Source organism: Terrapene carolina, unplaced genomic scaffold (assembly GCF_002925995.2).
Source record: "Terrapene carolina triunguis isolate 2854851 unplaced genomic scaffold, T_m_triunguis-2.0 Scaffold180, whole genome shotgun sequence".
NCBI lineage: Eukaryota > Metazoa > Chordata > Testudines > Emydidae > Terrapene > Terrapene triunguis.
In genome coordinates, this window is record NW_020664531.1 from 9293440 (window position 1) to 9321376 (window position 27937).

General features: G+C 40.8%; 1 protein-coding gene across 5 annotated transcripts in view; it reads right to left on the bottom strand.

The window, feature by feature from the left end:
- Positions 1–27937, bottom strand: part of LOC112117089 (protein cordon-bleu) — a 240208-nt gene that overhangs the window by 101277 nt on the left and 110994 nt on the right. For all 5 annotated transcript variants that reach the window (XM_024214955.1, XM_024214954.1, XM_024214959.1 and 2 more), the window contains one exon: positions 1423–1617. In XM_024214955.1, the coding sequence (XP_024070723.1) occupies positions 1423–1617 (195 nt within the window). The remainder of the gene's footprint in view (positions 1–1422; positions 1618–27937) is intronic.

Here is a 27937-nt window from a genome sequence, read left to right on the forward strand (position 1 = left end):
TATTTATTAACATGGAAGACAAAAGGAATTAAAAATATACACAGTGCACCAAACATTGCAACACAAGGTATGTTGCTGATGCAAAACGCATGGGAAGGGATGTTAGTAAAAAGCACCTATCCAAGTTCTAGAAGAAATCTTAATGTTATGTCATACGTATCACATTTTTATCAGAAAAGCTCCAATAATGGGAAATTTGGGACTCTCAGTCATAGGTATGAATCATGGAATGTCTGGGGTGTTGAGTGTGAAAGAGAGAGAGAGAGAATGGAAGGGGAAGAGAATCAAAGGAAAGTGATGTCTGTGTGTGCATGGGCTAATCTACCCAAACTAACTTGAATCCACCTCGCCTGGGTAACAACAGCAGTGAAGACAGTGCAGTGAGAGCTTTGCAGCATGATAGGGAGCCAAGTATGTACCCACAGTCAGTGCTGGACTTGTACTACTTGCACTGAAGCCCACGCTGCACTGATTTCACTGCTGTTGTTACTGGTGCTAGCTAGATTTAAGCTAGCTCAGGCAGGCTAGCCTGTGCATCGCTTCTGTTGCGTAGACATGACCTTGGTATATCAACACGGTCTATACAGCCTTCTATCTGATAAGGCATTTAAAGTACAATACTGTTATTTTCTGATCACCTGACCAGGAAGAAGTTACTTCAATGGAAGGCAGAAAAAAGTAAGCCACTGTAAAAGACATTTAACAAGATACACAGTCACTGGGTAAACTCCTGCAATAACTACTCACATCAGCTCATTCTTATCATTAAAATTAAACTAAGAAATAAAAACAACTAACAATAACATCAGCATAATAATTCAACTGTTCAGTCCCATTGTTTTTATGTTGAAAAATTTCCTCCTCCTTTAGGTATTTATTGTCTATTCAGGGGTCAGTTGTGGCTTTGCCACAAGCCTCACAAATGGGGCAACAGGCACCTGTGCTGTCCTGGAAGCAAACTGGGAAACAGACTATTATTCAGACAATCTGCCTCCCATTTTGTTGGGGACATAACCTGGAACAGCATACGTCTTCTAGCACACCGGTGCTGGCCTGTGCACTGGAGGCAGAACCAAGGCTCTGGATAACATCAGTTCTGGATAACTGTATTACAGGAGAGCAGCCCTTCGCTTTTTAGGATTCAGCCCAACAAAAAATAGCTCAATTAGAAGGGTGCTGACAGCGTTAGGAATGGAGCTTTAGGAAGGGGGGGCAGTTCTAGCAATTGAGGTGAGTGAATACATTCAAAGCTCCAACAGCATTCAACAAGAGTCCTCACTGGAGCTATTGAAGAGTTTCACTGTCTGCAGGATTTACTGGCTGACCAAAGCATCCAATCAACAGGATTTATTTCTAACTCCATTATGGGTCGGTTCTAGTCAGTGCATTTAGCAACTTTGCATTTCCTTATGTCATTCTTACCTGCATTGTTGTCTTTGCTACTCCGCTTGTCTCCATACTTTGCAAATCGGGTGTTGCCACTGGCGGAGGAGGTGCTCTGCGTTTTTTAATTTCTGGGTTGGCGGTCATTCCTGAAATGTTGCCAAGAGATAGTGATGGACCCAGCGTAATGGAACGTGAATTCACTGAAGGTGAATTTGGAGCTGTTGCAAAGCCCTGTAAGTAGATGTACAACTTGGTCACAATCACTTTTTAAACAGTGGGGAAGAAGCAGAAAAAAACAATTACACCCAATTGCCCTTAAACTGAGACAATGTTCTGAGTGATTGTGTATGATCCTCTGTCAAACTTGCCGCATTGCAAACTGTACAATATATGGATATTTTTCCAAGATCAACTGACATGTAGTAACCCCATTCAGAAGGGGGTGAAAGTTGCAACAGATGAAACTTATATTAATATTTAAAAAGAAACAGTCAACCCTGGTACAACTTATTAGAACCGTTGTTGGGAACTTTATCAAAGGAGGAAGCTCCCACTTAATTAAAGAGACTTTCTTTTTATACTTAGAAAGTAAACTCTGTATCTTTGTGATCAGCCAAATATATTTTAAGCCACATTTAAAATATAAATAAGGAATCTTTAGGATTCCTGAGAACATATTTTATTCTAAATCAGAATTAAATATTTAACTGACCATACATCATGCTGCAAATTATATCTTGGGCCAAATTTTGCTGTCAGTGTAAATCCAGAAGGCCTGATTCTCTATTTATCTATGCAGCTTTTACACAAGTGTAACTCCCTTTGACTTGTATGGAGTTATTTCTGATTTACATAGGTGTAGGCAAGAACCAAATCAGATCCAGAATAAGCGCCACTGACTAAATTTACACAGGTTTAGATCAGAGCAGCACTTGGGCCTGTTTCTAAATGCATAGCATGAAAATGTTTACATACAAGATGGCTTCTCTTAGGGATGGATCCAAAACTCAGTGAAGTCAATGGAAAAATTCCCACTGGGTTGTGGATCAGGACTCTATTTCTATATATATGGGAATGGGGGCTGTATACATACATACACACACACACACACACACACACACACACACACAACTGGTTATTAAAACAAAAATTCTTGAAAATGTTCATGAGTTTTGATGCATGAAATTTTTTCATTTCATCCACTTTTCTAACTAGCTGTAATGCTGCTTGGAAAACATATTTTCCAAAACTTAACCATCATTTTTTCTGTTTTCATCTACATGAAGTTTTGATGGTAAATAGTGAGGAAAAATGCACAAAATTAAAAAAAAATATTTTTGACCATCTCTTTTCCACCATGAACTATGTGCAGCGTGTTAACATGTCAATCCCTTATGATCTCAGATCTCAATCCCAGAGTATCGAAATATCACCTAAAACTCCAGAACGAGGATTATAGTCAGCAACTCCATTCCTCGGCACAATGGAAATTTCTACCATAAGTATAAGATCATTTGTGCAGGAGACAGGGCTTTCTTGGGGGCTGATCTGAGGTGATGGAACAAACACCAAGAGAAACTAAGGACCATCACAAACCTCACCACTCTCTGCTCCAAGTTCAAGGTGCACTTCTTCAACCTTTCCCTCTCAAACTCAAACACATACATAGCATCACGGACATATTACGTTTTCTGAAAAAGCAAACTACCAAAGCACTGCACTGAACACACAATTTCCTCCCTGGGGTAAAGATAAGAGAGAAAATGAACAGCACATGACAGATATTAGTCACATTCTTTAACACAGTACTGGAAGGCTGCTTAGATACTACATTGATGAGGGTGGTAAAGAACCTAGATAGAATAAAATAGAATCCATTTCCTACTTGACATAGGTTCACATCACAAAGACTATCACAAGCTGACAGTCTAAGCAACAAGGTCAAGGATGCAGAGATAATGAACTGTCTTCTCACACAAGAGATGGCCCCCCCAGCTCAGGACTGATGCACATTAGCAACCTGGGGAAGCTTGCAATGCTGCTGCCCATGCTGTATCTATTCTGTGGATAGAGAACTACTCTTCTAAGGGGGTCATTCTGGCACCTTTCACCAGCACTACACTTACACTATTTTTAATTGCTTGGCTTGACAGCACATCTTCTTCCACAACAGTTGGGATGTCACAGAGAAGAGAGCACAAAAAAGGAAGAATAAATATACACAGCAGGTTCTGAGCAGAAATCACATCAAACAAAATACTGGCATGTAGTGGCAGCTGATTCGGAAAAGGTTTCATCTCAGTTTCTTGGTTCCCTAATTAGACCATCCATACTTCCAGCCAAGAGTCTGTGTGTAAACATTACAGGTCAGATTCATCACTGGTGAAAATAAGTGAAGCTTGGTTGCCATGGCACTATCCTTCTGTGTGGAGAGAAGAATTCCTCTTCAAGATATGGAAACTGCAACAGCCCAATGCTAGTCTGTGTAGTTTTAAGGAGACCACCAGTGAAATGAAGAGCTGGATTGGATAGGAAAAAAAAATACAAGAAGAAACATGGTGCACATGTTTTTTTGACTGCTCAATAAAGTTCCGTGTTCTACAGGCACCATAATAAAGTATGAAAGAGAACTCAGATGCTACTTGTACAGGATTAATTGATTTGAGTCTGATCCTGCATCTACTATTCACATGGACCTAGCATGGACTTAAGTAGGAATTCTGGATAGACTGGCTGCAGGCCACTTTATTACTATGTAGATTGCTTGCTATACAGTCAACTTTCAGGCTGGACAAATATAGCTGGCACAGGAAGTCCCAGGTACTAGTATACCAGATAAGTGTTGTCTCGTGGACTATAACCGGCATTTAGAGGGGGGTTAGATCATCATCTAATATATCTTTTTCATCTCTGATTTCTCTGAATGAGAAATAGGGTTTATGGTTTAGGGTTTAATAGGGTTTCTCAACCTTTGTACCTATTCAACAAAAACACAGCCTATAGAATGGGCTTCTAATAAATATGGCTTTGCTGCAACTTCTAGGCTATGTCTACACTGGCAATTGAATGACAAAATTTTTGTCTTTCAGAGGTGTTAACCTCCCCTCGAAAGACAAAAGTTTTACTGCGACAAGTGCCAGCGTGAACAGCGCGTTGTCCACAGGAGCGCTCTCCTATCGACAACTCAAATGCCGCTCCTTGGGGGTGGATGTTTTTTGTTGGCAGGAGAGCCAACAAACAGCGGCTATACGGCACAACTTTTAGCGGCATGATATAGTGACACAGCTCTGTCGCTAAAAGCTGTGTAGTGTAGACATAGCCTTAGAAGTGAACATACTCTGTCCTTGGCTGTATCTGCTAGGCAGCAGCAGATAGCCTGATCTCATCTGTAACCTGCAGGGTCTCTGTGTCCTTGGATACTGTGTCTGTTGTGTCTGGCTCTATATAATAGAGTATATGCTACCCTACAGACAGTAGAATATAAAGAAGTTTCCTTTTTTGCACTCTTAGAAGAAGACTGAAGAAAACCAGTTTTAGCACTAATTTATCTTTTCTAAGTTTTTGCTGAATGTGTCAAAAGGTTGGGGAATCTTGTTAACAGGTTCACAGAAGTTAGAGATTAACATGACAATTCAGATCTTCAAGTCTATCTCCCCTACAAGTACAGAATATTATCAGCAACAGAGGACTTATCCAGTATTAAACTGGCATTGCATTTGATCCAAGGTCATACTCTTGGTAAAGGGCCACCAGAATCTTTTTGTTGAACAGAGCACTCTGGGAAGAAAATACATGAAAATATATTTTTTAGGCTGGATTTTGTTTTAAACAAGTTAATATTTCTGAAGAGAAGTCAGGGGGGAAACACCGCAACATTAACATGTACCAACACACAATTAAGCTAAAACAAAACAGTAAGAAAAAAATAAGTAAGGAACTAGCCCAATTCATTTCTGTGTGTTTCTGAGAGCCAAGTCTAAGAATAAATCCAATTGATGCTTGAGTGGGATTTTCAAAAGCATTCACTGCTGGCCTAACTCTGCTCGGATTGAAGTCAAACTTCCATTGTCTTCAAGGGGAGCAGAGTCTGGCAAACACTGGGGACTTTTGAAAATCCCACCCTGTGTCAAAAGAACTTTACACAAGTCTGGATAGAAAGATAATCCAGGGGCTGATCTTGTAGACCTCTACTCACTCAAGTACCCCTCACACAGGCAAGTCATCATTTCCATTGGCTTCTGTAGAACATATACCTTTGTATGAGGAGGACTAATCACATGAGTAGGGCTGTGCCAGGACCAGACCCTTACTCTGGATCTGATGTATTTCCCATTAAAGTAATCAGGAGTCTTTCTATTGATCTCAATGGGAATAGGATCAGGCCCCGTGTTAGAGTCCTTTAGAAACAATAGATTGGGGACTTGATTTTCAGACAGTTTAGGTATGCAGTTACTGAGAATGTGTACGCATACACACACACACACACACACACACACACACTTGTAAAATTAACTATGTGCAAATACAATTATTTTATTTGCACACACATTTTGCCCAAATTATCTCTCACTTACTATTATTTTATGCTATTGTCACTACATTGACTTCACATGAATTATTCTTGATTTTCACCAGTGTAAGTGAAAGCAGAATCAATCTTCATAATTGCAACTGTCTGCCTTGGTTCTCAGAAAAAATCAGGCTGTTTATCCTCTATTTTTATTCCATTTAATAATACATTATTGATTTTGTGAACATGCTGTGAAAAGACAATCAAATTTAGTTCCTACAACCTTTGCATTTCCCTGCATCATAAAAGCCAGTACAGCTTCAGATATCAATGATGTCCATTAATAAAGACATTTTAAAATATCTTCCAACTTTTACAGTCACAGACTGTGCAAGTGTGGGACTGTTATAGAGCTTTTGCTCATTGTTCAAAACAACAGTATATATTAAAGGGAAAGAAATCTTATATTTGTATTAGCCCACATTTTACTTTTTTCTGAATACAGCCAGGGAACACTTACTGTTGGCACAAGCAGATACAAATGCCCTGAAAGAGTTGTGCCAGCTTATGTCAGCAGTGAATTTAGGCCCCAATTCAGCAAAGTCCTTAAGCATATGCTGAACTTTAAGAATGTATTTACATCCATTCCTATTCAGCCAGGGCCGCCCAGAGGATTCATGGGGCCTGGGGCAAAGCAATTTTGGGGGCCCCTTCTATAAAAAAAAGTTGCAATACTATAGTAACGTGTATTTGGAAATGTAAAAAATAACCAGTGAAATACATTCAAAAATTAATTTTTAATAATTTGAAAATACACTAAATACATTATTTAAAAACAATAAATGCTTTAATGGTATGTATACATTTGCAATTACATAATGGGCTGTTGCTGGGTGATGGTTGGTGCCAATGGGCTGTCGCTGCTTGGGGGTGGCGCTATTGTTGCCCAGGGCTGGGTGGGGAGCTGGGCATTGGGTTGGGGGATGCCCGGCTCAGAGGGGCTGGGCTCGGAGCTGGGGGTCAGGGCTGGGGGGGGGGATGGGGTCAGGGGGTGTTCGTCTCAGAGGGGCTTACCATGCCGCTTACCCCCGCCTCCCCCCGCTCCCAGAGCCTCAGCGAGCCGCGTCCAGGAGCTCCTGCTGCTCGGCCTGCCGGAGCTCGCAGCCCCACCCCCTTACCACACGGCTCCGAGCGGGAGGAGCTCAGGCCCTGCCCGGGCCACACTGCTGCAGCGCTGTCCAGAGTCGCTCCAGGACGCGGCGTGCTGAGGCGCCGGGGGATGGGGAAAGGCGGAGGTGGGGGGAGCCTCTGACATTCTCGTGGGGGCCCCTGCGGGGCCTGGGGCAAATTGCCCCACTTTTCCCCCCTCCCCCCCCCGGGTGGCCCTGTATTCAGCAAAACACTTAAGCACATGCTAAAAGTTAAACCACTGTCAGCTGCAATACTTACTATTCTTTTAAGTGTGTGCTGCCATAGGAACTTGTGATAAACACACACACTCTTCTGTGGACATTTAATTCAGATTATTAACAACCGGAGAAGGTGTAGGCCAGTGTCTGTCACAAAGCTTTCCCTCAGTTTTTCTATCACTCTCTGATGTACCTCACAGGTTTCTCCAGTCCTAGGCAGGTGATTTTTTGGCTCACCAACCAAACTCTCTAATTGTGGTCCACCTCCTCCATTTTTTTGAAGAAAGGTCTGACCTTTGAAGGGTAGGGTTTAGGCTTAGGGTCCAACCCTCTCCTCAGCATATCTTATGGGCTAGCTAGCTCAGGCAGCTCCCTTCTCAGCCTGCTGGCTTCTGTGAATCCCATTCTTTGGTTGCGGACTTTCCCCATGCATTGTACAGGGAGCCTAGGCACTTAACTCGGGGCAGTTTATTGCACTAGGCAGCAGGGCACCTAAATGTTACGCGTTGCCATGCTGAGTTTAAGTCCCCTTTGTGAATCTAGCCCTACACGTGCCTAACTTTGGTTGACATTAGTGGGAGTTAGGTGCTTAGAAGTTCCTGAATATCTCACTAGGGACCTAAACACTTTAATAAATCTGGCCCTAAGTCACTTTTGAAAATAGGAATTGGGTTCCTAAGTCATTTAGGTGCTTTAAAAATATTACCCTAATATATTAATACAATTAAAATTATATTAGATATAGATATAGTTAGGCTATAAAGCTGAAAGTCAATGAGGTTTTTTCCCCCAAACAGCTTCCCTCACCACCCTCCTTTATTAGAGTTTCCTTGGCTTTCTCATGACACAAAGTGACATTTAAAGGTCAGCAGGAGACTGAAGGCTGCTTGCCTGCAATAGCAATTTGGCTTCCTGTTCTCTGTCCACACTGGTCAATAAATTTTTTCAAAATGTCAAGTTTTTTTTTTTTCTTGTGGGGGCGTTACAGCCAGGCCTTTCTTCTGCAGCTCTGTGCCAAACCCCACAAATTCCAGCTACCTATTTTGTTATGCAATTTCCTCCTGAATAGTTTGTATATCAAAAACCAATTAATTGGGTTCTTTTAAGAGTTGGAACTACTAGATGTAACAGTACCAGGAACAGCTTTAAAAAAAAACAAGCAGAGAAATAAAGGAAAAATAAAAACAAAACAAAAAATATCTCTGTATGGGAGATGCACTTTTGTGTGAGCGTACTGAGAATGAATGTGAACTGAAAGACCTGGAAGGGACAGACAAATCCATCAGCCCAGTGACAACGGGAGTATTTATCGTAGTGGGAAATGTAAACCCTATTAACACAAACTCACATTGATTGGCTGAATGCCACTACAGCTGATTACTAGTAACCATTTAGAATGCCAGGTAGGTTAAGTCAGAGGCTATGGTAAAAATTAAAGTTGGTTGATGCTAGGGTGACCAGATGTCCCAATTTTATAGGGACAGTCCCGATTGTTGGGTCTTTTTCTTATATAGGCTCCCATTACCCCCCACTCCCTGTCCCGATTTTTCACATTTGCTGTCTGGTCACCCTAGTGATGCTCTCCTGGAAATGATTATAAAACTCCATACATTAGCATTAAATGTGACAACAAAGAAACTGAATCAATTCAAACACATGCTTCATAACCAAAGCGTAGTAGTGTGGTCTCCAGACCACCTGGAGGGACACACATACAAAAACGTACTCACTGAGACCACTGACTTTTTTTAAAGTGGGTCATCTTAAATATAGTTTGCTTTTTCTAATCACTGAAATTTCCTAATGACTTTTAACTGTGAGGTGCACATCCTACTTGCAATCAGAGGCTTAAGAGAACAACTGCATTTCTTTAACTTTTTTTCTTGATTTCCATATTATCTTACTCCATCCAACTTTGGAAAGAAAGAGTCTACCCTCCTAGTACAAAATTAACAGTACAAAGGCAACTATATAGTTTCCATAATAGTGCCAGCTATAGGCTGTAACACTGTTCATTTTATACAAACAATATCTTATTGAATACAGTTTGACATCCGTGTTTTCAAGGCTTTATTTCAAGGTTGTGAATTAATCCTTTGGAGACTATAAGCCAAATTCCCAGCTTCCTATGCTGTCATTTAGGTGCTAAGCTGGCAATACAATAGCTATGTTCTAAGAATTTATTTGGTGAATACCAGAACTTGTACAACTCGAATTAGAAATGCTAGAACTGGATGCAGAAAACACACAGGGATAAGGAGGGCAGGCTCTCTTGCTAAGCTCTGCTAATTCTCCGTCACACTGACCTAGTACATTCCTCCTCTTTTAGTTCTGGTTTGCAGAGGAGTAGAAATCAAGCATCCTACATTTTGGTGGTTTTCTGTGATGTGCACAAAGAGTGCTATGGACCAGGCTGACATCACATTTAACTGGTGACCTGGTTAAGCAGTATTTCCCAGTGTAACAGAATGGATGGACTCCTCTGCTGACCTATCATATCAACAGGTATTAAGACCATCTATTAAGCTGCTGAAGTCCTATAGGCTCTATGTGGCAGGTGCCGCTCATTAACCCGTTCTGGATATATACAACGTAGGAACACCCCTCGTGAAGAGGGGATTCTAGAACACAGGAGGTCCTGGAAGCAAAACCTAGGGACAGTCAATCTCAGAGAGACAGCTTAGGTTGAGGTTTATATAGTACTATTGTGTTTGAGTCCCCAGGAAGGGAGTAAGTCTGGATTTAAACACAGGGGCTGTGTGATCTGTTAAGAGTGGAATCCTAGCCTATTCACAGAAAAATACAAAATGATGTAAATTTTTACATTTAAAAATTGTGTGTGTGTGTGTGTGTGTGTGTGTGAGAGAGAGAGAGGTGAGTGAGAAGCATTCATAAGTCAATCCTTTTATTTGAAAATCTATTTGGTATTTTAATATATTTCTATATTCCCCCCCTACTCCCTTTTGGGTCCAGGACCGTACAGAAGAGACACCTTTCTCCCCCTTCCCCATACACTCTGGGAGCAGTAGGATCCAGGTGCTGCCTCCCCTTCTCCTGCCATAGTACCTTGAGTAAAAACTAGAGAGCAGCCACCCAGACTCCAGCCCCACAGGAGCAGAAGCAGCCAAAGCAGGGACCTCTGGACATTCCAGTCAAAACTGTAGAAAGTTCTCTGACTTTCTCTGTCTGGCTGACCGGCTGTTTGACCCAAACCTCCCCCGTCACAGTCTCTGTATCTCATATCCTTTCCACACCTGCCCCTCCACGCTGTCCTCCTTAGCCCTCTTCCCTTTTCTTGCCATTTAGCAGATCCCCTCCTAAGTAAACCCACCCACAAACAAAAACAAAAAAACCTAACGAACCAAAATCGTGACACGAGCATTCCGTTTGATGCCATGACACTGTCCGCTTTGCTTGTGTGTTATAATCCTTACCCCACCCTATGTCTGTCTTGTTTATTTAGACTATAATGTGTCATTGTTCACTTGTACTGCCCCACTGGTCTGTATCCACTTGCCTTATGTTTAGACTGTAATATTTTGGGGGCAGTGACTGTCTTTTTGTTCTGTGTTTGTACAACGCTTAGCACAATGAAGTCCTGGTCCATGACTGGAACTCCTAGGCATGACAATAATACAATATCGAACACCACAAATGAGTCTATAGATTATTCATGAAGTATCTAAAGGTTGCTAAGTATCCAAGTATGTTAATGTTGCTTAATATTTAAGCTTCATTAGCGGGTCAAAAACAAAGTATTTCATGGAGAATACATGTTTTGACTTACAGATACAACATTTGTGAATTCATGAAAACTAAAAAAAAAATCAAATACTGTCACATCAACCCTAAGCCCCAACATCTAGTCATTATTCACATTTTTTTCCTTCCAATATTCAACCAACACAGACCATTATAAATTTGATCCTAAATCTCAAAAGATGAATTAATTGTTGTGGCAGCTATAAATTATATCAGAATACAGATTTATCAATTTATGGAACTGTATATGACACTCAGATACACATTCTTAATTATATGCATCCCCAGATAATTTATATATTTTCCAGAATTTCCTATAGGTAAGACCCTGCAATTCTTCATGAGACAAAAACTAATTGAAACACAGGTTGAAAATAGAAATATATAAGTGCAAAACACAAGCTGCTTAGCCCTAAATTTTAAAACTGTATATCTCTGCCTCCAAGCCCTTGGCATGTTACAATTCAATACATTTGCTCCAAGTAATCAGTCCTGTTTTGAAGTCTCACTCCTCAGATTGTTCCGAAGTCAAACAGATCAGGGCATTTTATAAAACTTTTTTTCTGTCACTACTACCTGACAACATGCCAGTGCCAACAGTAATGAGATTTCATTTGCAAAAATCTCATCTCTATAGCAAGGAAATCTCACTGGCAGAAGAGGAAAGCAATCAGGATATCAAGGAAAACTGGGAGCAAAATCTTCTTTACTTACAGCAATGCAAAGGAATAGAAGCTAAGCTTGATTTACATTTCTCTGTGTTCATATAATCTCCTGTTATTTAAGTGGCAATGTGTCCCTAACACATTTTATAGTTTAGGCAAAATATTCTATAGGAACAATTAGAACCCAGCTTTTCTTGACAGGAGTCACATATAAATCACTTGGATTCTCCGATCCCAAACTGGACATTTCAGGTCATATGTGATAGCCAAGAAATTTAGACCCTATTGAATCTTGTGAATCAGAGCTGGGTAGCTTGGTGAGATGGAAGGAAATAAATCTCCTTTAATTCAAAGGTCTTAGCATTGACAGAAAAGAAAAAAAAAAAGCCTTCTCAATTTAATGTAGTGAATATATAATCGCTGTTAATCCCTCTTGTGCATAATCTGCTCAGTTCCTGTCATTGTCACATAAAGGGTGAACAAAGGGTTTCTCTAAAATTGAAGGTGACTAGCCACAAAGACTAGGAACTAAAGTTGATGATGGTTCTTTACAAAACAATGATTCCCAAATCATGCGGGTAGGTTTTCCAAGAAACAAACAGCAATGTGCTGTTAACTCTTTCGATGTCAAGCCAATTAAATTTGCAGCTAGTACTCCGCACAGAACACTCTGTATCTGTCTTCTTCAAGTTTCTCATTTCCCAGTAATAATAGTTTATTAACAGTTCAAAATCTGTGAGAAGTACAATTTTTAAAAGACAAACATAACTACACACAGGAACCTGCTATAGAATGTCTCTAGATGGGAATGTATGTGTATATATGTGTTATAAAAGCAATTGTGAATTGTGTGGGTGAATATATGAAAACACCATGTTTTCTAAAACGCCATACAGCTCCAAACAACATAACATGCCACATTAAAATTGACGCGATGTACTAAATCATAGAAATATCAATGGGCATGATGCTAGCACTTGCAGAGTTCCAACGACTCCCACTAAGGCTAAGCACTTTGTACTATCAGCCTGTACAACATCACATAAATACTGACATGCTTTTTTGGATTATGAAACTCTCTAACTGTAAATATTCTCAAATTTATTTGGACTATTCTTAATTCAACATGGACAAGACAATCACAAATGCAGCATAGAAAGCTATCCTGCATTGAATATTTTCTATTCCAGTCAATAGTTTAATGTAAATTTTATTGTCTGGTGTTCTGGCAGGTTGTAAATGAAGTCTGAGTGCAAATTCCAAAATCAAACTAATTAGTGGGTGACAGTTTGGAATGCTGACAAGCGGTTAGAATTAGGTTTGTTTGCATTTCATACAAGTGTGAAATGATTGATAGTATGCTGCAGAAGTGTGCAAAGACATTTCAGTGTCTCATCTGCTGGAATGTAGTTTTTAATAGCTTGAGCTTTCAGGAAATACTAGAATCAATCTGTGTATATTGCACACTACTCTACGGTGGTGATCTAGCTACACTTTCCACCTAGACCGCTAAAAGCTTACTTTTAAGAAATATCTTTTTTGCATAACATTGTCAAAATGCTTCTGTCTATGGAAACAGAAAACTGTTGGGAGGTTTTATATTGTTTTGATGAATTTGAAACACGTATGTTAGATCAATAAAGGAATTGGGGGAGGGGAGGAAAGGGGTACAATCACCACTCTGATATATTAAAGAAAAAAAAATAAAGGAAAAAAATCCCAAACAACCCAGTGAACCACTTAAAGATTGATTTATACTCTGTGCAATGCCATATTTCTGCTCTATTTTAAATTATTTGTAGCCATTCATCTAACATCATGTATGTGCACTACAGTGTATAGTAGTGGGACTGTGCCAAAGTGATAAAAGGTCCCTGCCCTGGAAAAGAAAAAAAACCACCCCAAAACAGAGCAGATCATATATAAAGAAGAGACTTGGCTGTTGAAGCTTGAATTCTTCACATAAGTGGTGGGGGGCGGGAAGCAATTTTACAAGTTTGGAATGGAAGAGGTTGAGGGAACCTGATGTATATTAAAAGGGAGGTTATTCCAATCATATGGGGCTTTATGGCAAAAAGTTCAGAATGGGGAGTGGTCAAAGGAGATAATTAAGGTGGTGCCGATAGAAGCTGGGGCAGTACAAGAAAGCAGAAGGGGATGTTGGATGAAGAGAGGGAAGAAATAAAAACAGTACAAGAAAGCAGAAGGGGATGTTGGATGAAGAGAGGGAAGAAATAAAACAGGAGTGATGGAGAATTAGGAGGATTAAGTGTTCACTTGATATGGAAGAAGAGTGAGAGCCGCTGCAGAGATTCAAGGAGAGAAGAGGTTCTGCTGGAGGAAGAGTGATGAGAATGGGGTGAGATACATGGGATAAGGCTGCAGTCTGAAATGAGAAATAAAAGCACAGGCTAGTATCTTGGAAAGGAAGAGATGGAGTTTGGAAATTGTGAGGAGACTGAAATGGCCATATTTGGGTAGGGTCTGAATGATAGGGGAAAGGCCAAGATGGCTCCAAAGGTTGCTAGTCTGAGTGGCAGGAAGGATGGCACTTTCAGTGGTGACAGAGATGAGAGATGTTGAACTTAAGATGGTGACAAGTCATCTGACAAATTGTAAGTGAGAGAGGCAAAGATTCTGGATCGAACAGAAGCTAAAAAGATTGGGGAGGGGTTGGTATTTGTGATTCATTGATGTAGAAATAACAGCTGAGTATGCAGTAATGAATGAGTTCATCCAAAGACACAGAAGAGTTCAGAGGAAGAAGAGGAGAAGGCCAGTGATGGAGTTGTAAGTGATACCAATCAAGAGAGGTCTAGGAGATACTGGCAGAGCCCAGCTGAGAGGGGGAGCCAATCATGGAGAGGTTGAAGGAGTAGTCAGAGAGCCAAAAGGAAAACTAAGAGAAGTTCCAAAATCCAAGAAAAAGCTGATGTGGAAGAGAAGACAGTGAAATATTAACAGAGTTGAAGGCTGCAGAAAGGTCAAGAGAATGAAGATAGAGAAGAGGCCATTTAGAGTTGGCCAAGAGAAAGTCATTAGTAAATCTGGTGAGAGCAATCGTATCAGACTGAAGACAGCAAAAGCCAGATTATGTGAGACTGCAGAGAATATGGGCCTGATTCTTCTTTCACTTACAGCAGTATAAATCAAGAATAACTCCACTGAATAGAGTTACACTGGAGTAAAACTAATGTGAGATCAGAATTGGGCTCTGTAAATGCACCTGCAGCAGTGAACATGACTTGGTGAGAATGAAAGGAAAGAGACACTCACGTAATTTCTTCTATTATTAAGCACTTATCAATCATATTACCTCCTGGAAGCGGATCAGAGTTCTTTAACACACTGAATTTATCATGGCATTGAGAGTTATTTTCTCAAGCCTTGCTAACTCATTTAAATCAATAAATCAGTTTGATAGGTCCACAGAAGATGTGCATTTCCATTTTTGCCAGACATCTGGTTTTGCAATTAGAAGTGCTTTTAAAAACAAATTGGCCAGAACTCCCAGCAAGTGTACATAATTCTAGTTTACAGGAACATAGGAATTGCCATACTGGATCAGATCTGAGGTGTCCTCAGTCAAGTTATGCCAGTTTACACCAGTTCACACTCTATTTCAATGTTGTTAACTTTAAAATAAACCTACTATAATACCCACAAAGCATAAGTTCAATAGGAATGAGTACCAAGAAATACTATTATTAAAAATGTTAGCATTAACTATTTTTTCTTTTAAAGAACAATACATTCATGTTTTTTGGAGGCAGATGGAAGGGACTTCCACTTCAACCTAATTAAAAAAAGTACACTTTTCAATTTTGCTACATGATTTTCCTTTACGAATGCCTGGGGGAGATTTTCAAAGGCACAAAGGACAGTCAGGAAACCAGCTCCCATCAACCTTTGATAAGTGGGATCCTAACTGTCCTTTGTGCTTCTGAAAGTTTCCTGCATATTCTCTTAGCAAAAAACTACAGATGGAGACCAATGGAGAAGACCACTGGAAAACATCTTACCTGGAATCCAGGGCCAGATCTTCAGCTGATATAAATCAGTATAGCTCTTCTGGGCGCTACTCCAATTTACAAAAGCTGAGGAAATGGCTCCCAGTTTCTAGTCTCGCTCCCATACAAAAACTCTGTTAATTTAGAGCTAAAGTTGTGCAACAGCATTTTGCTTTTAAGTCTGTGGTAACCATGGGAGGTAAAACCATGAGATTGTCAGGGCAAAATTTAAAAAAAGGGACAATATTGTCTTTGCAATTAGCTAATATTTTGCTAAAAATACTATGAAAAATTCACATGCCCTCTGAACAGTTATAATGTGAAACTTGGAGACTAACTTCAGTTGTTGAACTGTGCAATAGAAGGATTTTTATTCTGCTTGAAGTGCAGATCTCAAAAACAAACTTTAATTATGGAGTCACTAATGACACCTCTATAAGAAGAGGATTCTAATGTGGTGATTCAGATGAAAATAGCCTGAAACTTTATGGCTTTAATTAGTGCTTTTAAACTTTTAAAAAGTAATTAATAAATATTGTACATTGAGTTTTAACCACCTAAGGCACTTAACCCAGCCCAAAGAACTGTATCTGCACCTTTCCAAGCTGAGCAAGCTTCAGAAGGCTGTGGATAATGGCACTCAGCAGATCATTCTGTTCAGGTGAAAGGTCAGCCTGCTTTTGAAGAAAAACACCACCACACAGGGGCCAGATCCTCAGCTGGTGAAGTTACTGGAGCGATTGCCATTTATAGCAACTAAGAATTGGCTCCAATCCAACAATAGGCAGGAGATATGAAAGAGCTGGGTGGTAGGAGATCTCTTAGGAAGAGCAGATGCAAAGGCAGCAGCATAATACCCCAGTCTGTATGACACTGCCATTTCTGTACAACAATTATTTCATATCCCAAAGGGCTTCAAAACGATGTATGTACGACATCAGTGAGATGCAGCCAATCAGCCCACAGCATGTTGGACAACATTTTGACCAGCCACACCACAACACATGCAGTCTTTCAGAAAGTTCAACAGGACCTTTAACATTTTACAAAAAGACAAGACTTCAGTTTTTAAGGTCTTATTTCAAAGATACCTACATAACAAATCACAGGGTTCAGTTCATTTACCTCAAAAGGATGAAGGTCTAGACTAGACATCCTCAAGATCTGAATTTAGGATTCCAGGAAGTATAAAGATTTTATCCCTGATGCTTCAGCTACCAAGCTATCTTAACACTATTAGCTAGCAGCTGTGGAGTAGTCTTCCCAGGGAAGTAGAGGCACCCACATTGATTAACATAAGAACATAAAAACAGCCATACCAGGTGAGACCAAAGGTCCATCTAGCCTAGTATCCTGTCTTCCGACAGTGGCCAATGCCAGGTGCTTCAGAGGAATGAACAGAACAGGCAGTCACCAAGTGATCCATCCCGTCGCCCATTCCCAGCTTTTGGCAAACAGAGGTGAGGGACACCATCGCTGCCCATCCTGGCAAATAGCCATTGATAGACCTATCCTCCAAGAATTTATCTAATTCTTTTTTGAACCATATTATAAGTCTTGGCCTTCACAACATCCCGTGGCAAAGAGTTCCACAGGTTGACTGTGCATTGTATGAAGAAATGCTTCCTTTTGTTTGTTTTAAACCTGCTGCCTATTAATTTAATTTGGTGACCCCCTAGTTCTTGTGTTATGAGAAGGAGTAAATAACACTTCCTTATTTACTTTCTCCACATCAATCATGATTTTATAGACGTGTATCGTAGACCCCCTTAGTCATCTCTTTTCCAAGATGAACAGTCCCAGTCTTATTAATCTCTCCTCATATGAAAGCTGTTCCATAACCCTAATGATTTTTGTTGCCCTTTTCTGTACCTTTTCCAATTCCAATATATCTTTTTTATATTTGAAACTTTTAAACCAGATTACAGGCTCTCTGGCAAAGGGATTTTCTCTGAATTATTTACTTGTGTCGTGGCTGGTACAATGGGGCCCTGCACCCTGACTGAGCTCTTTAGGTGCTTCTACAACAGATATACATAAGAAGAACATACACAGTTCTAGCAATGCAATGTTCTGTAAGGAATACTACTTCACTGTTAGATGGACACAATACATGATCTAATAGGTTTTTCCATCTCTCATTTTAAAATACTATGATTCCTGGGGTCAGAGACCATGGCAGGTACTTCTCCTTTGGATGGAATTTTAAATTTGGATAGCAAATGTGTGTACTTAAACACTGAAGAAACTGTGATAATGTTAATTTCAGTGTATGACAATCTCACAAGAGCAAAGAAATTCAGAGTAGAGACTTCCAGTCTGCCCTTATGTCATCCCATTTGGCAGACAAAATAATCAATATTCTGAAACTTGCTGGTAAAGACTAGCTGAGCTGCAATAACTGAGCACATCAGGGTGAGTTAAGGGTAAAGAAGCAGATTTCCCTCCAAACATTCTTCCTCTGTTAGGATTCAACCCGATCCTCATTGTTATTTTAAAACAGCTTTCAATATTGTTTTTTTTTGTTTAAACAGTGGTATCACTCGTTGTTTATTACTTGTATTCTGGTAGCATCTAGAGGCCTCGGTCCGGGATCAATTTCCCATTGTTCTAGCCATTGTACAAACAAAAGGACGCTCCCTGCCCCAATATAGGACATTGCTGGGTGACAAAGTACAGCTTTTCTGGAGCTCCACCTGCTTCAGTCCTCTCTCATCTCACATACACCACTGCACACCAGTCTCTCTTTCTGTATTTACTAATAGGCAGTATCTTACTGAAACCACAAAGGGCATTCCAGGTCTAAAGGTTATTATGGTCACTTTAGGACTCACAGTCCTAACCTGTGAATGCTCCACACTCATGACTCTTTTGGGCCTTGATCCTCTGCTGCCTTGCACCTCGTCAGGTCAGTTACACCTGTGTAAGGTAGGCATGCAATGCTTTCAAGTCACAGTTCTCCACTCCCCGTCACAGATGGTAGCATTTTGCACCCACTTTTTGCACTTGCAGTCAGAATGCTGTGCTACCTGTATTTTCAGTATTAGTCCTGGGTTTAACTGACACAAACCATGGAAGTCCATGGATCCTTGTCTATATTTGGGGACCCACTGGTGCTAGCACCACTGCATCTGAAGCAGTGGCAGCACTGGTGGGAATTTTCTCCTGCAGTTCCCATGTGTACGCACAGCCCTAGATAATAAAAGAAAAACTTACTCTTGCAGCAAGTTATTTTCAATCAAAGCCAATCCTTGTTTTGCCATTGTACATAACTCATCTCCCTCTGCAAGTCTCCACTCGTTTACTGTTCTTCCAATGGGAAAATCTTTGCATGTGCTTTTTAAATGATGAGAATTAATCAACCTGAGCTGTTCATCTGCGTCAATAGCACACCAAGAAGGAATTAAGCCCCGAGGTTTTCAAACATGGTGGTAAGATAGCCAGAAACTGCCACGGCGTTCACTGCACTGAACAGGAGGGAGCACTGGTGGTTTTCTAGAAATTCCTAGTGTAGACAATTCCTGGAAGCTCATAAAGGGCCTTAAAATCCAAAGCCCCTGAAGTTAATGGGAGCCTTTCCATCGACTTCAATGAGCTTTGTGTCAGGCCTCCAATGGCCACTGTAAATTGACTGTGCCAATGGTCCCACTGTAAGCCACTGTATATTGCCAAACCCAATACAAAATCCTAAAAGCCCAATAACTGGAAGACAAAAAGCTCTTATTCTTTTAATATACGTAATCACTTCAGGTTTTGCTATTTAATTCCTACCAAGGAAACGCCTGGGGAAAGTGAAACATCTTTTAAAAATGGTCAACCACATTGGGCTTGTTAGGCAACAGAGTTGTGTTGGGGGTAGTTTGGAACCACACCAACAGGGGAGCTCCAGGGTCTGCAGGAAGAGTGAGTGTGTTATGCTGGTGAATTCTCTGTCCACAGCCAGCTCCGCAGAGAGAGAAGTGTGTGTGTAACCATTCCTTTTGCAATGGCCTGCCCTAGAGGTGGGTGCAGGAGGGATGAGTCTCTGACCGGACGACTGGATCTTGGAGTGGCAGGGAGGAAAGGAGAAGCTCCTGAGCCAGTCCCCTCTTATGTACTCTTGCAAAGACCAATTATGCGAAGTATGTGCGAGGGTGGGAGAGTGTGTGTGTTGTGCTGGGAGATTTTGTGCTGATTTTACAGGTGGTGAATGAGGGGTGTGCGTTGTGGTGTGAGGGGCTGTCTGTCTTTGGGGTTATTGTGCTTGCTGGTTGTGTTGTTGTATTGGGAGATTACTGATGAGTTGTGTCAGTGGTGTTGTGCTATAAGATTTTGTGTTTATTTGTGTGGGTGGTGGATGAAGGATGTGTGCTGCTGTGAAAGCCTAAGTGTGTTTGGGATACTTTGTGTCAAATGGATGTGGCGGTTGGGCCAAGCAATCCACCATCCATGCAGTCAGCATACAACCAACAAAACCGTTTTATGCAAAGTAGCTGTATAGTAAGGGTGGTGATTGGTTGAGTTATCTCTGATATCACAATGGTGCAGGACTCTTGGTATGGCAGAGATACCTGCCTTCCTGCAGCTGTACACTGCACAGGTGTATTTTGTAAAGTCAAATGGCTGAGAACATAAATATTGGATGGTAACAGACAGTGAATCCCAGTGATGACTGAACCTGATATTCTAAACAAAATGAGCTCTCAACCACACTTGCAGCTGTTTCCATCACTTCACACTGACTCAACTGACATTCTAGGCTTCAGAGTGACACACAGGTGACAATCTTGGAATCGTATTATATCAGTAACACTGTTATTTCTATTTTCATTGTTGAGTTCACAAAAAAGGTTAAGCCTCTTCCTTTAACAAGAGAATGGGCATAGTCCTCTTTCCCTTTTTTAAGTGTGATCAACCGCCTTCATTTTAATTCAACTTTGTTAAAGGAGGCCCAATTTGAGACTCTCACTGTGTCTTCATGACTGGTGAGGAAACATCTATGGTAGGTAAAAAAAAAAAAAAAGTGGACTCAGTTGCAAGCGCACTTTTACACCCACCCCAGGGGAGTGATGAAGTATAAAGCACCCCCATCATTCCCCTGCATAAGCCACAGTATGATCATGTATGGGGGGGGGGGGGGAGAAAGGCTTCCCTATGGCTGAATGCATAATATGAGGTAAAAAATCCTTCCCAGAAGAGGAAAGTGTGAAATTTTACTCACTGGAATGGTAATGAGGTAACAATCCCCATATAAGCTACAGAGAGAGATCTAGAATTAGGTTAGGCAGGTACATCTACAAAAAGGCAGAATTTGGCCATAGGGACACATTTTTTGTAAATGGATCAAGTGATTTTGAATATTAACACACGCAAATATCTTGATCTGGCTTTGACAGCTTGTACACTGATTTGCAGCTCAATGCAGCTTGTAAAATGTGATCAAATTGCGAGGAAAAACATGACCGGATACACACATGCATAATCTGGTTCTACAGTTGTTAGAAGAAAGCAGAGGATTATCTTAAACACTGACAAAGCTGAAAACACTGAAAACTGGTGTAATCAAAACCTTTGAATCTTAACTAGTGTGGTGCTCCAGTATGTTGCTATCTGTTCATTTAATATTCAACCTGATAAAATTAGAAATCGAACATGTCAAAACCGTTAACAATCACAAGCACAATTTTTAAGAAGTGCCGGGTTTTGTCATTAGTCTAATCTGGTTGCCCATAATGACTTTTACTAAATTTTTTCCATTTGGGAACTTCTGAAAGGAGAGGTAATTTTAATTAAATACGAGTTTAAAAAGCAAGTTAATTACTTGTGCTGACTTATGTAATCGTTTTAGGTTCAGTTAATATAGTCTTTCTGATCTATACCCCTTGTACCAGAACAGTGTACTTACCTAGCATTAGTTAAATTTAGATGGCACTACTATCCACTATTATTCCCCGCCCACTACTGCTTTGCTAATCTCCCATGCCAGCTGCTCAAATGTTTACATTTGAAGGGCTTTCTCTGTTTGTACAGAAACAGTCTCTGCACAGTATCTCTCATCTGTACATTTACCAGACTGAAGGCAAGAAAAGCTTGCTGCTTGATTAATAGTTTGAAATGTTTCTTACTTTCCCCCCCTCTTCCCCTTGTGTCAAATACATTGCCATTAGATTTTTACAAGGCAAGCCCTCTGTTGTAATTTGTGGCCTTGATTCTGATTTCATTTATTCAATTATAAATGAAAAGTGACTCCATTGAAGTCAGTGTAGTTACACCAAGTTCACACAAGTGTAAGGGAGATCAGAATCAAACCCTGTATCTGAAAGTATGTGGTGCTGCACAAAAACTAAGGAACAATTGTAAGGATTTTTCTCCAATTATAACATTTTCATTGTTTTAAAAACATCTTGCGCAAAACTCTCCACACAAAATGTCACAGGGTGTAAGACAGGGAGAGCTGGCAAGTGGGTAGAGCAGGAGACTGGGAGTCAGGAACCTGAGTTCTATTTCTGGCTCATTATGATACTGAGTCAGCAAGGCACTTAAGCGGGCGCTTAACTTTAAGCATATGATTGTAAGCTCTTTGGGGCAGGGATCGTCTTTCTGTTCTGTGTACAGCACCTAGCACAATGGGGTTCTGGCTCATGACTAGGGCTCCTAGGCACTAACACAATAAATAAATAAATAAATAATATTATATGTCAATGGGCCTACTCAGATGCTTAAAGTTAAGATGCTGTTTAAGTGCTTTCCTGGGCCAGTGCCTATGTCATTTGCCTTGACCACACCACTTTTCTTATCTCCCCTCCAGCTTCCCCATTTATAAAATGGAAATGATGCTTCCTTCCCTCACATGACTATTGTGCAATCTGATGTTTGTGAAGTGCTTTGAGATCCTTTCCTGAAAGGTTCTATACAAGTACGAATTATTGTTACATGTGAGAAAACACATTTCAAGAACAGAAGTGAGCCTGGGTGGATCAGAATATGCTATCAAATGTGTATAGATTCACCTCCAGGCAATGTACTGTTTCCTATTTCTCCTCCCTCCTTTCACAAAATGTTGTATAGAATGTCTTCATTTAAATTAAGAATGCTAGGAATAGGAACAAAGTCCTGAATCATTTAGAAAGCTTTAGTCATTGACTCTGCTCTGTGAGGGCAAGGCCAGTGTTAGGTTTGCAGGTACAAGAAAAACAAAATCTAGTTTGGTGATGGTCAAGAAACTAAGAAAATATTGTCAAATGACTACTTAGGCTGGGAGCTACCTTATGCTAGAAAGTCCAGTCTCACACCGAGGTACAAGGGAGGTATTCACATAATTTTCATTAACGTCACACTGCCCTTGATCCATGTGAACAACTCCCACTGATGTCAAAGGCAGGATTGAAGACAGTATATGGCCCAGTCAGAGGTACGTAACTCCCCTGTGCATCAAAGAGAGAACACAGCTCTAAGGCTCAATTGGACAAACATTTCTTCCTCCCGCAAAGTGAAATACATTGTGTCCTGTCAGCAAATCCTCTCTCCTCTGCCATGTGTTTGCTGAAACACATAATTTCACAAATTACCAAGTAGCTCAATGCTACCAATGAACAGTGTGAAATTTATGCCCAAATCATGAGATCATCTTATGTAAAATATATAAGTTATTGCTCTCTAATATTTTTAATGAAATTGAGTCTGCGCTATCCATGCAAGTATTTGGAAAACAACCAAATGGCATTTTTGCTCAAGCTTCATTATGCTATAGCAATTTGGATGGAAAAGAATTCATATAATCAGCAAAGGCAAAAAACTGTATTTTATCTAAATTCTGTATACTCATAATTATATTCAGGTGCTGGAACAACTTGTATACTGGGGGTGCTGAGAGTCATTGAACCAAACTGTAACCCTGCATATGATGGAAACCACTTCAAGACAGGAGGTGCGGCAGCACCTATGATTATTTTACACTAATATAATAAACATGTGGCTATGACTCAGAGTCTTATGCTCCAAAGATACAGGCCCTTATCACTTGAAGAAAAGGAGACTCTCCACTGCATGTTAGCAATATATGGCCTATGACACACAATTAAACAGTTCTGACTACATACAGTAAAGGGCAGTAACACACACACACTCAAGTTTGTTTATTACCAGTAGTAATATTTGGGAACTTTAAGCCTTAAAAGGAAAAGTTTAGATAGCCAAATATCTTACATACACAGAAATATGAGAAATCTTTTTTAATGAAACTATACATATATATTAAATAGTAGAAAATCAATCACAAACCCTGACCCTAAGGTACACTTGTCTTTAAAGGTGTTATTTCCAACTCCCCTATACTTTTGCCAATTGCACTGAGCACTGTGTCCTGAATTAATGATAAGCAAATATGAATTACAAGCTATTATGCCATTAAGGGGTTTCTGGCAATGTCATATACCAAAGAAGCAGCGCTTGAATAGATTGAGATGGCACCAGAAACTATCAAATGGAATTAATCGCTTTGTCTTTCTGTTTTTTTTTTTAATAAAATATATAATAGCCAGACACATACAAATTAAGCCAAAAAGCCTGGGCCTGATTTGCTGCTGCTTTACTTCAGCTTTGCACTGACTCAACGTCACTGATTTCAGTGAAAAGGTGGAACAATATAATAGTGAATCAGAAACTTAGTCTTTTCCATTCCCCTTCCCTCCTTTCTCCTCTTCTTCACCTGAAAATGCCACTGCAGGGTCTTTTCTTTAAAATGACTTTAATTAAAAATCACTGCAGGAGCAGCTTTTGCTGAAATGCTTTTGGAACAGCAACAACTAAATGGAAAGACATTAAACCTCCTAGTGTCCAGAGGCAATCTGGCATTCCATCCATAAATTACAAGTCAGGGAACAATGAACAGGTGGACTCTGAGAGTCTACTGTGTAGGAAAGTAATGCACAGCATTGCTAACTCTCATGATTTTATCCCGAGCATTGCAGTATTTGATGTTTTACTTAAAGAGCCAGCTCCTGGAGGCAAATTATTATAAAGGAATCTGACCTGTCATTTAAAAAAAAAGCTTCAAGCCGCCATGATTGCAGAGAAAAGCTTGAAAATGTGACCTGAATGTACCATAAATGCTCAAAAATCAGAAGATAAAACAAAAAGAACCTCTACATTATTGTTTTTAAATCTCATGTTTTTTTAGCCATTCTTCTGATTTCCGGGGCAGGGCAGACAAATTATTTTTGAAGGCTTGGGGTTGGCAACACTGTGTTATAGACAGGGCTGATCGTACCGCCTGCTACTAAGTTTGCTGTACACTTCCCAAAATAAAACCCTGTTTTCAGTCACTTATAAACTGTGTGAAACAAATTGTTTGGGTTGAAGTTTGCCATGCTGGGTGTCTGTCAGGCTGAATTATTTTGGAAAATTTCAGTCAAAACAATTCAGCTGATTCTGAGAATGAGGCCAGGGGAAAATATGTTGTTTTGCCCATGTTAAAAGAATTCTTTGAAAAGCTCTAGCACCCCCATGTTTTGGAGCAAGGACTTAAAGTAGCAGAGCGGTGGCCTTTTGTCAGCGATGTGCCTTTTGCTGTCCCCGTGAAAATCTACCTAAATTTGCCCAAATTACAAACCTTTGAAAAACCACAGTTTGCACATGCTCAGCAGAGACGTTTAGATTTCAGCAGCTAAGTTCCCAGATGATTCCATGAGTACTGGGCATGCTCCAGTCTGGGGCTGGGCAGCACCTTCCCTGTAACTGCAGCTGTTGTGGGCTGTGTGTTGTGTGGGTGTCTGGGCACCTGAAATGACAGAAGGGAGACCGCCTCTTCTGTACTCTCAAGGACCCTCCTGTTGGGCCCAGAAAGCCTGGAGGAGAAAGCTGCACGATTCAGCTGTAGAGGGCTCAACAGCAGGACTTGCAGGGGGCTGGGACACAAAACTGAGTGTGTGGGGGGGGAAAGACTGGGAAATGACGGCACAATTGGCTATCTGCCCTGAGTAAGATCCCATCTGAAATCTGAGTTAGGTAATTGGCAGCTAGCCCATTCTGCTGCTCACACCACCATGGCCACATTTCTATTTTTGGCACACTACCTCAATCCGAGCTAGAGCTGATATGTCTAACCAAGATGGAAATTATACCTCCAGCTCCAGTGTAAACATACTCTTAGTCCTGAAAAACCCAGAAACTAGGCTACATGTGCTTGAGCTCCACCTACTGGCACCTTATCTGTTAATTAGCTAACTATATACAGACACTCATAACATTAGCAAAAAGAACAGGAGTACTTGTGGCACCTTAGAGACTAACAAATTTATTAAGCCTAACTTGATGGGCTTGAATGGAGACAGCTCTCCCAGCGCTGCAGGTACTCCACCTACACGAGGGGATTAGCTTATAGCACTGGGCAGCGCTGGGGCACTGTTTACACTGGCGCTTTACAGCGCTGTAACTTGCTGCGCTCAGGGGGGTGTTTTTTCACACCCCTGAGTGAGAAAGTTGCAGTGCTGTAAAGCGCCAGTGTAGCCATAGCCCAAGGTGCCTCAAGTACTCCTGTTCTTTTTGCGGATACAGACTAACACGGCTGCTACTCTGAAACCTGTCATAACATTAGGTAAATGGGGACAACTCCCATCTCCTGCAGCTTTTGGAGAACATTTTCTGCCTCTTCTGCTGCCTGTTAGACAAACTCCGTTAAAGAAAAATTGTGTGTGTGGGGAGGGGGAGAATTTAAAGTGAATGGGAGGGTCAGAAATTGCAAAAATAAAAACAAAAAGTGTAAACAGAAACAATTATTTACAACATGGTCACCATTATTACTGCGAGAGCTTTGCTACTGGCCGAAACAGTCACATGTCCTAGTGAAGGACAACAGAACCCTTAGCGCAGGTTACAGAAGTTGCGGCATATTAAGAGCAAAACATATTTTTAAAAGGTTGGCAGATGTTCTGGAATTTCTTGTTTATAGGAAAAACTTCCACCCCTTGAGTTTAAAAGGTGACCACTAATTGTTACCAATGTTCACAAACTGTGGCATTAGCTATTAAATACCAGTATTGGTTACTTTTTCAAACACCAGTGCAATAGTTTTCCACTACAATCAACCCTACTTCATATTTTAGAGTTGTACTGTGCTGTAATGTATGAATATTGATATAAACTCATACAAATACACAATAATAGACTGGCACATATAAAACATGGTAATGCACATTAATAACACTATGGGTTTGATTTTCAGATTGGACTCAAGCTGACCTCCCTTTTTGCGCCTGTGAGTTCATATTAGCAGATGCCGTTTGTCATTTTAGACACAGAACTATCAGACTGTGCATCATAATGATACTGCAAGGTGTGACAGTGAGCGGATCAAGAGTGACTACAGTGCTCTGGGAGTACGGGTGAAGGAGTTTGGAGCGCAGGTGGTATTCTCTTCCATCCTTCCTGTCAATGGTAGGGGCCCGGGTAGAGACAGGTGCATCGTGGAGGTGAATGCCTGGCTGCGAAGATGGTGTCGCCAGGAGGGCTTTGGCTTCCTCGACCACGGGATGATATTACAGGAAGGACTGTTAGGCAGAGATGGCGTTCACCTTTCGAGGAGGGGAAAGACCCTATTTGGACACAGACTGGCTAACCTAGTAAGGAGGGCTTTAAACTAGGTTCGACAGTGACAGGTGAGCAAAGCCCACAGGTAAGTGGAGAACATGGAGACCTGGGAGATGGGTCAGAAATAGGAGGAAGCGTGGGCTATAATGGCAGACAGAAAGGAGGGTCAGGGCAAAACTGGGAGGCAAGATCAAATCAGGATCTTAGATGCCTATATACAAATGCGAGAAGTATGGGTAATAAGCAAGAAGAACTGGAAGTGCTAATAAATAAGTACAACTATGACATTGTTGGCATCACCGAAACTTGGTGGGATAATACACGATTGGAATGTTGGTGTGGATGGGTACAGCTTGCTCAGGAAGGACAGACAGGGGGAAAAGGGAGGAGGTGTTGCCTTGTATATTAAAAATGTACACACTTGGACTGAGGTGGAGATGGACAGAGGAGACGGAAGTGTTGAGGGTCTCTGGGTTAGGCTAAAAGGGGTAAAAAGCAAGGGTGATGTCATGCTAGGGGTCTACTACAGGCCACCTAACCAGGTGGAAGAGGTGGATAAGGCTTTTTTTAAACAACTAACAAAATCATCCAAAGCCCAAGATCTGGTGGTGATGGGGGACTTCAACTATC